The sequence below is a fragment of the Sphaeramia orbicularis genome, chromosome 13, assembly GCF_902148855.1.
Source record: "Sphaeramia orbicularis chromosome 13, fSphaOr1.1, whole genome shotgun sequence".
NCBI lineage: Eukaryota > Metazoa > Chordata > Actinopteri > Kurtiformes > Apogonidae > Sphaeramia > Sphaeramia orbicularis.
In genome coordinates, this window is record NC_043969.1 from 16,531,014 (window position 1) to 16,544,925 (window position 13,912).

At 37.9% G+C, this 13,912-nt stretch overlaps 1 protein-coding gene across 1 annotated transcript; it reads right to left on the reverse strand.

The window, feature by feature from the left end:
* Nucleotides 1–745: 745 nt before the first annotated feature.
* barx2 (BARX homeobox 2) lies at nt 746–12,919 on the reverse strand. The gene is made up of 4 exons (XM_030151310.1): nt 12,528–12,919; nt 7,119–7,434; nt 2,252–2,336; nt 746–1,856 (listed from the first exon to the last, which is right to left on the reverse strand). Exons 1-4 carry the CDS (start codon nt 12,712–12,714, stop codon nt 1,554–1,556), a joined length of 891 nt encoding a protein of 296 aa, XP_030007170.1. The 5' UTR covers nt 12,715–12,919; the 3' UTR covers nt 746–1,553.
* Nucleotides 12,920–13,912: the final 993 nt, after the last annotated feature.

Here is a 13,912-nt window from a genome sequence, read left to right on the forward strand (position 1 = left end):
GAGAGGAGAAAACAAAAGACAAGAAAGTGGCTTAGATTCATATAGGTAGTAGAACATGCGTGCAAACAGCGCGATGCAGCAAAGCATGATTTATGGTTGAGAAAACAGAAACTGGTTTGTATAGTAATCGAGCAGTCAAAGTAATTACGACTTAAAAATACCGAGCGCTAGGTGTATGATTGCCATTTTATTAAGTGTATTTAAATACATAAACACACACTTGTATAATAATAAAAATGATTTTACACAAACCTAAAAAAACAGCAAACAAGCTTACCAAACAAGCAATATTTACATCAGAAAAATACTGCACTTTTAATATGAAACAGTAACAAATAAAAATAAATCTTTATAATTCAAAAAGTGAAACTCTTTAAAATTTTTCAAATCTTTGCAAGGAAATAAAGTGAAGTCACCGACAGACAGGTACATACAGTGTCGTTTGAATGCGAGTCTAACACACTGACTGGGGTACTCATGCAAAGCCTCCCGGCTGAAAACGTCTTTGAGATTTTAAATGTACAGCATTTAGTGTGCATCTTTGGCACAGCCTATGATTTATTCCCTCTGTAGAATCTGTGACAGCTTAAGAGTCTTAGTGGCCTTGTTACAGAAAGAAGAGACACTCTGACTCCCGTGAATGGAATTAAAAAGATCGGGGACGGCTGCAACACATTCAGACTATTTTAATCTAATTTAAAACAGCATTTAAAAAATACTGTTTTACATATATATCTGCTAGAGCATATATTTTATACTTTATACATATTTCTACAGTATGATACAGTGTGTAGCTTGACAGATATAGATTTATAGATAGACTGATTTTTTATTTCTATTTTTTTTTTTTTTTAATGTGAATGCAAGCTATACTAACCAAATAACGGACATGTTTGCACCTTAAATTGTAAGGAGAAAAAAAAATAATTCAAACACAAATTATTCTCCATCTAAACTTTTTAACTCTGTCTCCAAAAATGGCACTTGTAATCAAAAGCACTGTAAAAAATATACTTGCATTTGAAGTTATCATATCAACACTTTAAAAGCTTTTCCTCTGAGACCAGCAAGGCACTGTAACCATGTAGTATTACAGTTTTTGGCAGTGATTTATAATACACAGATACACTACGTTAAGGCAAACTTTGATATTTTGGCACATAACACAACTTGAGGCAGCTGTGAGGATCGAGAGGTGTGAGTAATACAAACGTTGCAATACTGTGTTGTGATTAAGGCTTGAATGACCTGGTTGGATTTGACAGATTTACACTCCATATGTGACGGACTTGCTCAAATACAGCTTTTTCTTTTTTTTTTTTTTTTTTAATCCTAATTTTCACCAGTGCAATGAGTGTCTATACATGCTAGCTTTCCACAATTTCGACAAAATAACAATAGGCTACATTAGGTATAAGATTGGATGCCGCCGTGTTTTCCAGTCAAAAATCCCTACCTCGAATGGCTCTAAAACGACACACAGGCTTTTTACAGTGATCCTGAGGCACTATTTGTTTTCTGGTTGGCATTAGTCTTTGGTTGGTTCGTCTGCTTTAACTGGCCACGTGAGTCTCTGAAGGCATCAGGAGTGGCATCTTTCGCTCAGATCCTTCCATCGACGTGGCTGGATTGTGAGTTTCTGCAGCCACGGTCGGGACCGAGCTGAGATCTTGAGATTCCGACGACGCCTCTCCTCCGTGAGCCAGCGCCGCTTCGCCGACCGCCCTCCTCATCCTCTCTTCTTCTTCTATCTTCATTCTCCTCTCTTCTGCCTCTATTTCCTCTGTGGTGGGAATGGAGTTCTTCTTGGGTCTTCCTTTGGGCTTAGTAGGTGCCTCGTGACCTCCTTTAAGAACCTAAAATAACACAGAGACGGACTGAGTGGACTGACACGTGTAATAAATGGAAGTAGCAGTCAAAGGCAATGCGTGCTATTATAGTAATTACAGAAGACATATTGCCACTTCACAGCCATTTGTCTTTAACCATTTGATGTCTTTATTGTTGCTGACTCTTCTACAAGTGTTTGCTCTCATCGCTGTTATAACGGCTCATACTTCACCCCACACCCTCTCTACAAAGCTGTATCGCTTCCGACTATTTGTTCTTTTAAGTGCGCTAAACACTAACTGGATTCAAAGAAAAGTTATAAATATTCCTCTGAGCCAAAAAAACTTCATGCTTGTTTAACAGGAGCAGTTTTGTTCTCAGTCCCAGACATTTCAGGAGGTAGTTTACTAGTGATTCTTACCATTTTCTTCCACTTCATTCGTCTGTTTTGGTACCATGTCTTCACCTGAAGTTGAGTGAGGCCAAGTGACTGGGCTAGGTCTAACCTGCAAAATCAGAAACAAAAACAAAAAAGAACGCATGTCAGACTGATATTTTATGCCCTTATATCTTGTGCAAAGTGTACAACATGCGTTAAAAAGTCAGTCTCAACACCTCACACTTTGCAAAAATCTAAATCTTACCAAGTGTATTTTTCTAATTTGTAGTCAAAATATCTCAGCACACTTAAAATAAGACATAATCACCTAAAGAGTAACTTTTCAGTGAGATATAAGAAGTTATTTTTAGATAATAGATCTTGAAAATCTTATTTCAAGAAATCTTACCAAGATAATTTTCACTTATTCCATTGGGAGATTTTTTTTTTTTTTTTTTTTGCATAATTGTTTTTATCGGCGTTGATTTGTCTGTCTGTCTGTGCAAGATAACTCAAAAAGTTATGGATGGATGGATTTGGATGAAAATTTCAGGAAATGTTGATACTGACACAAGGAATAAATGATTAAATTTTGGTGGTGATCAGGGGTGGGTGGGGGGGTGGGTGGGGGCCACGGGGTCCCACTGATCTGCCTTGGCGAGGTCTGCGCTCTCCGAGTGCTTTTCTAGTTCTAGATTTTTTTTGCTCAATTCAAGTAATAAAATCTGCCAGTGGAATAAGTGAAAATTGTCTTGGTAAGATTTCTTTAAGATTTTCAAGATCTATTGTCTAATAATAACTTCTTATATTTCACTGAAAAGTTACTCTTTAGGTGATTATGTCTTATTTTAAGTGTGATGAGATATTATGACTAGAAATTAGAAAAATACGTTTGGTAAGATTTTGATTTTTGCAGTGCACTGCATTTTAAATGTGATTTTTATGTCTGGAAATTTCTACCATTGCAAACATTAGGATAAGAAACCTCCCTTAGCTGTGTCTTTGAGTTCTAGATCAAAGCAAACAGGCCAGTAGCTCAAATCTGACACTGTACACCTGCAGCTACGGATACAGTGTTAGAAACATCTGTACTGAGGTCAGTAATCCAATCACAGCACATGTAGCTATAGATGATTGAGGCTGCAGAAACAAAATCTAAAATGCATCCACCACATGTGGCGATGCATGACTAACAGGGCTATTGGTTGGTGTGTAATGCAATACCTCAGGAAGAGACAGATAAAATGAACAAAATCAAACATTTGTGGAGGTAAGGAGCAGTTATCGAGTTTTTTTTTTTTTTTTCCTTAAATGAGATTTCCTCTTCTGTACTCCTCTCAAAGTCCTTGGTGATCAGATGAAGGTTTTCCTAACACCACATTGCTCCATTAAAAGCAACTGACTTCAATTTTATGGTGAAAGAAGAAGCCAAGGCAGAGAGAAAAAAGGGATCCGAATCTAAAAAGCAGAGTGACAGCAAATCCCAGAGATTCACGGGATTGTCTACATAACCTTTTACCATGAGTGTGGTTTTGTTCACATGTGTGTCTGTACGTCAAAAAAAACAGCAGACATACAGGCAATCAACCTGTCTATCAAATCTATCGCAAAGGCAACCACTGGAGGCAAGGAAAAGTAATTGCAAAAAGGAAAACACCCCACTTATTATGGTCATTAGTCCTCAATGCAGAAAAACCACATAACGTGATAGCGACTGCATTTGAGTTTCTCCCTTAAGGCTATTGCAAGACCGCTATTTTATTCCATTCTCACAGGTTTCAAGAGAATTCCAGGTTTAAGTGAATACCTTTTAATAATGGAGATGACAGTGATGATGATGATGATGATGATGATGATGATGATGATGATGATGATGATGACACTCAGGATTATTACAGCACTAATTATTATAATCGGAAGATGCATAAAATCGTTATCACTCCACGATAAGAATAATTGAAGTTCTTTTTCAGGGATATTTTGGTTGCGGTTCCTCCTGTCATACCACAGAGGTTCCACGCCAAGAAAAGGGAGAGTAAAGTGAAGTTATCTTTGAATCATAACAAACCAAAGTGGGGAGCATGCCACACCTTTGATGTTCGGCTTAAAATGGGGATTTTCTCTGTTGATGTTTTCCTGCCAGCTGGGTATTTAATTAATTTTCAACACAGTGTCAGAGTGGGGTATTTTGACAGGACGCTGTATGGGTGGTTGGTTTTGATCACTGAGTTGTGAGTTGTCTCAGGGTGTCTGCTTTAAGATGAGGCATGGCGCATTTCCAACAGCTCTAGGCAAGCCAAGATGTGATATATTTAATAATGTATCGTGGGAGTTTTCCCCACAGATGGGATGTAAATGGATTCGCAAATAAATCTGGTTTATTCTGAGAATGTTAATACCTTTTTATATTAAACGTGGAAATCAAATGCATCGCAAAGAAGACACTTCGTTCAAGACGTCAATTTGTAAAGAGCAGTTCTTTTTGCATAACTAAACACATTACATACAGTAAATGAGGAGTGAGGATATGATTCATGTTATGACATAAGTATTTGCAGAAGTAAAATTTGTAGATAAATAACACATGGATGGAATATACAAACAGTCTCAAACCGAAGTAAGGTTCATAAGTTATTTCAAGTTCTTACCGCACATTTGAAGGAAAGATTTTTAAGCCACTTATGGTTCAAAACTATCACGGGTTATGATGGAAAAATACCCTGCGGGCCAAATATTAAAGTGAGGCCCACAATAAAACTGGAAAATATGTTCTAACCTCATGTCAGGCCCAGAAATGACCCACAGAGTGGAACCTAAGACAGATATTAACATACATACATACATATATTACTTCATCTCATTGTAGAAAACTAAATGCATTTTATATACACCTGCACATGTGTGAAATGATTGGCAGTAAATCAATGTAATACATTTGTGTTTGCTTATGTTGGCTGCCGTCCCTGTTTTCTTGAATAAGGCAGTGTTTCTTTGTTGGGGCTTTTTGGTGTTCGACAGCTCAGAGTTAAAACCTTACTCTTGTCTCAACTAGTATGCTGAGGTAATGCTCTGGCTTAGACAAATTCACATTACATGAGACATTCCCCACAGGATAAATCAAAAATTATGATGTTAGGTTAACCACTGCTTGATAATTGCACTTGTGGCCTTGTGAATGTGTGCGGACGCATGTGTGCGACGGCTCTGGATTTCCAAAATGCTCACTCAGCTGCCAGGTATGTAGGTTATCAAAATGTCACAGCTGACTGACACATATGCCTCTGGTTGCTCTAGTACATCTGGTTGAAATTTAATAACTATGGCATTAGTTACCCTTGACTCATCAGTGATTTGCTTTCTTTGATGTAACTCGGTCACAAAATCGTTTAGGTAGCTGTGAGGTTTTTGCAGCCGTGATAAGACGTTTTTAATTGTGTTTTAACCCATAAATACCCGGTGATACTTTTGTGTCAGTTTCTGCATGAATTTTTCCACTATATTTAACCTTTCTTATGAGATTTATCACCATTTAATCAAATATTATCCTCTGTATTTTGCATTTTGAGGTGAAAATCATGTATTTTCCTATGTTTAATTCACTGATCATGTAGATGTTAATTAAAGTTCGGATTAAAGTTGAGGGTTATTATATCAGAAATAGAAACAAAACTGACTTTTTCAATTAAATCTCTCATTAACTGAACGTAAACCAAGTGTCTCCATCCACTGTCATTGATCCAACTCCATGGGTTTTACTGGTGGTTCAATGTTGTAGAAGATGACGGTGTTTCCATGTTTACTATGGAGACTCTGAACGTCCACAAACGGGTCATATCTGATGACCATGAAAAAGATGAAAAACTGTATTTTTGTGTTTTGTATGGCGTAAATTGGCAGCCATGCTTCTGTCAGTATACCCCAGGGCAGCTGTGGCTACAAACGTAGTTTAACACCACCAGAGTGAGAATGTGAGAGTAAATGAATACTGAATCAATAATGTAAAGCGCTTTGAGTGTCTTGAAAAGCGCAATAGACATCTAATCCATTATTATTATTATTATTATTATTATTATTATTATTATTATTATTATTATTATTATTATTTTACACCAATTATTTACATGTATTGATAGGATTAGCAGATTAACAGGTATTAAACAGTTACATCAGTAGATAGTTTCGGTCGTCAGTGGATGTTTGGGTCTTTAACCCTTTAACCCCTGACGTGTCTGTGGTGAGCGTTCTGGATGGAAGATTTATTTTAAATAAATAAAAATATAAAAATTCACCTATTTGCGCAACGAGAAAAAATTCAAAACATGCTGATAGAATAGACCTTGTTTTTTTCCATAAACATATGAGCATGCTCAGTACACCCCCCAGCACCTGTGGAATGGGGGGGGGGTAAAACATAGAGCAGTTATAAAAAAAGATGGTTAAGGCTTTTTTCTTTTACAGCGTTTTTCTTGCAGTTTTTGTTTTTGTTTGTTTTTACTGTTGTTTACAGTATTGTGATGATTGTGTTTGTTTTTTTTTTACAGTGTTTTTACTGAGTTTTGACCATGTAAATGCTTTTTGGAGTTCAAAGCAGTTGGACTGATTTGGAGAAAAAAGAGCCCCAAAACAAAAACTACTGGGCCAAAATTCAAATACTTGTTCAGTGTGTTCCAGTTCACAGTTCAGTTCTTTTTTTTTTTTTTTTTTACACCATTTTCCTTGTTGTTTTTTGTTTTTACTATTGTTTACAGTATTATCATGATTTTCCTTATTTTTTTCTTTATTGAAATAATGTATCAGAGGTTAAAGGAGGGTTAATTTAAAGAGGTGTGTGTCATACAGACTTAAAAAAAATCAAACCTCACCTGAAACTTTATTATCAGTTAATTATCAGTTTGTCAACTCTACTAACCTATCAGGTGTGGAGAGGTACTTCTGCTTCTGAAACTTCTTTTCCAAGCCCATAAGCTGCAGCTCAGTGAATATGGTGCGGCTACGACGGGGTTTTTTCAGACGGGGCGTGCTGCGTTCCGTTTCCGATTCACTGCTGATGCTGAGGGGCGTCTGGCTGGGGGAGGGCTCGGAGCCTCGCGGATGCTGAGGGGAGAGCAAGGGCAGGTGCGAGTGGACCCCACCCGGAGACGACGGCTGGGGGAGGTGGTGAGGTAGGTTGGGCGGCTGCCGCGTGATCACCGAGAGGAGTGGGTAGGCACGTAGTGATGAGGAGCCTGGAAGAGACGGCAGAGACGGTGCGTCAGACGACAGAAACACAGGGAAAGATAATAAAGACAAATGAAGTAAAAGGGGGAAGAGTAGATATTCCTCTGAATCACTAAGTTTTTAGTGAGCTCTTACACGCCTCTCAGTCACCTTGGTTGGACCGTTATCGACCGCCTATAATTGCTTAGACAGGTTCATTTTTTAATTGCCTGGTGTTTGCTGTGAAAAGTGTTTTGCTTTTGACCTCCTTCATGTAGGGGGCTGTGATCTCGATGACGCAGACTGTGTTTTACACTCATACTCTGAACCCTTCAAATGAATGATTATTTTCCAGAGGTTGTTAAATACTAACTGGCTTCCTGTCACAAAAACCACATGCACCCACACTGAGTCTGACAGCATAATATAAAGGCACAGACTGAATGAAACACAGATTTAGTTGCGATACACTTCAGACAAACTGAATCAACAACTGTTCAGCCAATACACTTCTTTTTTTTTTTTTTTTTTTCTGCTCTCGCCGTCTTTCTCAGTCTTGCACATGTACGCAGTCATTTGCAACTGCACGTACACATTTTTGCTCTTTATCAAAGCAGACAGAAGCAGCGAGACGCCAGAATCGATAAAAAAGTAACACTTGTCTGGAGCCAGGACGAGAGGAAAGGAGACCAGAAGGTTGGTCGAGAGGATGTGGTGTAGGTCAGGAACAGCGAATATAATATCTGTGAGAAAAATCCTTATAGCTTCAAGTCACTAAGTGAAATATAAGCAAACTGACTGTAAAGGGTTGATATGATGCAGTGCAAAGGAAACAGGAGAAATTCTATGAGTAAAAGGCTGAGAAAATAGGAGGTCATCACCAACATGTGTTCCTGCTTCTCTGCAGTCAGTCACTTCCCAACAGATTATGAAATATCCAACATATATATATATATATATATATATATATGCTAAAACATATAGAGAAAGTACTGCATACTCCAACACACACAGATCATACGACTATATCTTTTTTTTTTTTTTTTTTACTACCGTTTCTTTGCACATAATGATATTTCAGCAGTTGTAAATGTTTGTTGCTTAAGGCCGAGGAAAAATAGCCCTTTACAGTTGTAGCGCTATGTGAAAAGAAGTGGAACAGCTCTCAAAATATACTGGAACAGGTCTAATTTTAGAATAAAGCAAGATTGTAGCCGGTTATACACTATGGACTCTATAAAACTAGGCAATAAACCTTATTTTAGATAAGGTAGGGGACATAAGTGCTGCATGTGAGCGCACATACAGATTTGAACACTTATTCTGTACATACACACTAGACACTGCCTCGGGCTCATCATGACATCATGGTAAGGGACTGAGGTCACTAATCCTCCAACCTGAGATTGCTGCTGTTGCAACAGGTCTAGACAAGAAGCGCTTTTTTTTTTTTTTTTTTTCCCTCCTCTGGATATATGCTTTGTCTTTCTGTGTGTATATCAGAGTGTATTTACTGTTTGCAATCTTTTATGAGAGATAGAAAAATATGTATGGAATTATTGCAAGAAAAGTAGAATAAAGAGTAAATAAGAATCAAGAAATAATATCCCTGTCCTTCAAGAGTATCAGGTAATCCCTTGTCAACAAAAAGCTCAAAGTTGTCTCCGGACAGTCCCTTTAGAGGCAGTAAGAGAGACAAAGGAAGAGAGAGGAGGCAAAGAGGGAAATGTCAGTCCTCGTGGTGACTTTCTACTGACAGAAAAGCTGTCTGCCCGATCCCATATCTGACATGTTGTTGACAAGTGCCAGTATCTTGTCAATAGTCTACAAATAAACTGAGTAGCTGCAAGTACAAAAGCCAAAGCATACTGATACTCTTGATAATCACAGCTGGAATGTTGGGACTGGTACAAGTGCTTATAGTAACCATTACAGAAGACATACCTGCTAAGAATAGATCAAGAAGAGCAGTTTGTTAAGAATTTCCTTTAATATCAACCATTTGGCGTTCGATGGATTCAGTGGTATTTCTGCATCAGTGCTACAGGGCTGAAATGATTTGTAGTGATATTATAACTGTAATGTTTTTAGGAAGTGTATTTCACAAACGCATAATGTGTTGAAATTGTGAAATTGATTGCAGCAGTTTTAAAACAGTATCCTGTACGGTCTTATTGCCTTCAGTCCCATTGTGACAGAAATGATTCACGGCTCAGCTATGATGACGTGTACGTGAACATTCGCCATGTTCTGAGTAGAAACTCTCTGATGACAGAAAGCGACTAAATTAAGCAAGTTTTTGCTTTGTTTACGGCCTTTCTTTTTTAAAACGCTACGAGGATGGGAAGGGCAACAGGCCATACAGCTTCTTTATCTGCTCTAATACATTACCTCAATTAGAATCATTCACCTTCAGGACATAACAGACGCAACTAATTCTCAAGAAAAGTGTTGACAGCATTCTGATGTGTTTGTCATAGCATTTTCCCAGGCGTACTGACAAACTTATCCGCTGAATCTCCAAACCTACAAAAAAGGCATTATGCTAAACATTAGTGTTAACAGTTTAATCTGATACCTAATCTTCCTGTGGCGACGAAAATCAGCCTGTAGCGCAAACTACTTCAGCAACAGGTTTATAACTGCTCCTTGTCAAGATAGCAAAAGAAAAAAAAAAAAAAAAGTGATGGCATTGAGTGTGTGGATACAGTGGGAGATGACAGACTGTCAAACATCATCCTTGTCTAGAAAAGAGAAGATGTATTTTGTCTTTGTGTGAGTGAATTCGAGGCTGTGCGTGCGTGTTGACATGGACATAATCAACCTCCTCGAACCAACTTTTTGCTTAATGGGAGACTTTATTGTCAGCAACGGATTATGGTTTAAAATGAACTGAAAACCCTTTTGCTCATTTTCATCTCTAATCCCTCAGTCAGTCTTAAACCAGTACCTAGTGGCCCTCGGGCTGCAAACACTCCTTTTTAAATATGTGTATTTTTTTCATCATGCTGTCAGGTGAGATTACACCACATTCTCTCGCCTCTCAAAGATAATTCACCCAGAACCCTTTTCTCTGGGCAGGGCATTTAGAAGGACTGAGAGATGAGGCTCCAAATGAAATATTGTAACCTGCTATTACATCGTTCGCTGTTCGTCATCAAGTCAGAGCGTATTGTGTCTTATCCTGCTATAACTGACAGGGCATTAACTCTATGACACGCTTCAACTCTACCACTACAAAATTAACATTATTCACTATCAGATGCACACATACACACATATTAAGAAGGAGGAAAACTCACTTAATATGTGTACAAGACATAGGAAGAAGATTATTTTGGTATGCCTGAGTGACAAACCAATGACAAACAATTTTAAAACCACCAATTAATTTGTTATCTACTCACTCAAGCAACATTATCAAGCACCACTGTCTTTTAGCGGCCTCCACTGGTGGAAGTGGATATAGCATCACTCATTTGCAGAATGAAGAAGTCAACTTTCACTCTTTAGGGAACCAGCAGACTCTCTTTGGCCCTTGACTTGTGAGCCTGCCAGCTTCTATATCAAGCACTAAAAGCCATTGATGTTAGGGAATATACAGTGTCTCACACCCCCGCAGCTACAAATAAGTGGTGGGCACAGTGTTCTGATATGCAGGGAAGGTTACTCTATCCATCCAAACAGAGGGGTGCCAAAGCCCAGTCATAGTGCCCTCTAGCATACACCAATCCATATCAGAGGGATGAGGGAATCGCTTTCTCTATTTTTATCCACCCACCGCTGTCATCATCAAATTGCACTGGCTATTATTTCAGACTTTAGGGCAATTATCCTAATGGTTACTAGAGTGTGCAGTAGCCTTTAAGTTGTTTGGATATATCTGGAATTATAATTAGGAATCAATCAAGACGCTTTGTTTTGACAAGGTAACATGTGCTGTGTCAACTGACTTTTGTCACGTTATTTTGGTAATGTTCAGCAAGTACAATACACAAGTAAGTAACAGCTTTTCTAATAGCCTGCAAAATCTATCTATCTATCTATCTATCTATCTATCTATCTATCTATCTATCTATCTATCTATCTATCTATCTATCTATCTATCTATCTATCTATCTATCTATCTATCTATCTATCTATTTTAAATATGTTTCTACATTGTGAAGTAACAGTTGGGATAAAACTAACATTTCAAGTACATTTATTATTAATTAAAGGGAAATTTTAAAATCTTATTGAAGGAATAATTGTCCTTCATGTTTTGTTCCATACTTTTATTTATATAGTCCAAATTCTATACATTAGAGAGCAGTTTTATTCCTCCTTTATTCAGGTTTTTCCAGGATGATACAGTTCACACTGTAAATGCTACATTTCTTACACAGCTTTACTCTGTTTTATGTAACCTTAATTTATGTCACATTAGCTCAGGGCATAATCCTTCCACATACAAACGCCTCTCAGCAGTCAAACTCGTTAGCTGAGAACTTGATTTTAACACAACAACCACTGACAGCTACAGTTTCAGAGTTATGACTTCACAACTAATGGGTCACTTAAGTTTATCTTCATCTCATTGTTCCAGTGATACCTGAACTGATCATTTCAATCATTCATCATCCTCTGCTCAACAAAAGCCCTGGGGCATCACTGACGCATGACTGTGATTTTCTACACAAACACTCCTGTGATCCGCACATGCAGATTATTGGGGAAGTTGCGGGTGCAAAGGGGAAGGAGTTAATGGTGAATAATCCTCAACTAATTGTTGAAATGAAATCATCCGATACAGGCTTTGCCTACCAACATGACAAAAGGCCAAAACAAACACTGTAATTATACCTCCGTAGGGAGAATACTGCTTAAAAAATGAATGTGAGCATAATTATTATAAATTACAAACAGAACACATTTTGCCTGCACAACAGAAATGCGGACTGCGCAGGTCCAGACCTCCATTCAGATGGATGAAGATCAGACAAAAAAGCAATAATGAAAGTTAGGTTTCACTATTCCCGTGCGTAATTCTCACTTATTTTAATTTTACCCAAATGTGTAAGTGCTGTGCATTAGTGTGTTTCTGTCTGAAGTGTCTGAAGAAGAACAGGAGTCTTCTTACCCGAACATGAATGAAGAGGCTTCGGTCGAACAATGAGCGAAGGGCACACAGAGTACAGGGAAAGTTTCTCGAAATAATCACAAGTCTCCTTGGAGAGGATCTCGTCTATCATGAACGTCTTGTAGCGCCTTCTGGCAGCCTTCAGCTGCCCGGGTGTGGAGAGCCTCAGCTCGGCTTGACAGTGCATGATCTCTCGCTGTGCGCTTTGACTGCAACACCAGGACCGACTGAACTACACTTGTGCAGATCAACTGGGAAATCAACTACGAGTCCAATTTATGCTCGTAAATAACTCATTGTTTGTCTTAAATACAGTGTAGCTTTCCCTGAAGTTTGGTGCTGAGGAGCAGGAGCCTTCAACTGGAGCTGCGCAGAGCGCCACAGTGGGAATGAAGTGAGTGGATGTGTGCGCACTGACACTGCTATATAAACCATCTGACAACACTGCTGCAGACACACACACACTCTCTCTCTCTCTCTCTCTCTCTCTCTCTCTCTCTCTCTCTCTCTCTCTCTCACACACACACACACACACACACACACACACACACACGTGCTGTACACACTGACCCACTACATTCACAAAAGTCTGTTTCCTCACGTGAAACACACATTTAATTTGACAAGTGACGAGTGGATAAACGCACACAAGTTGATCTCTTACACTATTATAAAACCAATACAGCGAAAATAGTTTGTATCTGAAAGGAGGAAGTTCGAATGTCTGGTTTTAGATCATTTGAGATTAAAGAAATATTCAACCAACCGTCTTCTTTCAAAAACTGTACTTAGATTACATCTGTTTTAGTCGATTACAGTCGAGTTAGTTACAAAAGTATGTTTTGTTTCAAATATACATGGAGTTGAAGTGCATGCGCCATGGGAAATCATGTTTAATCCATTTTTAACTTGAGTTAGACTGAAACTATCATTTCCCTTGTATGTGCCAGTGTCTTTGTAGGCCCTATCAAATCTATTAACATTTAAATGAATTATGATCACGGGGCTGAAATTGTATTTATTTTATTTACTTTTTAAAGATTGTACCTAAGCATTTTATATAGCTTATATTATTCATGTAAATTGTTGAATGATATGTATTGTCATAACTTGTGCGTTAATTCTTATTGTGGCCTTTTAAGATAAAGTAGGCTACTGGGATAGTTATCAGTATTTTTCCTAATTATAAATAGGCCCGTTATTAGAATTATTTTTAATAGCCTATTAAAAACTATTAAAAATTTCTTACACTATCAAAACAATACTAAACGTGGACAAGAAAAAAACAAACAAACATACATATAGAAAATCAGAACTGCGGTTAAAGGCTATAAGTTGATAAAGTTTTTATTCTTTGTTGATTTGTCATTATTATTGGTGTGGTT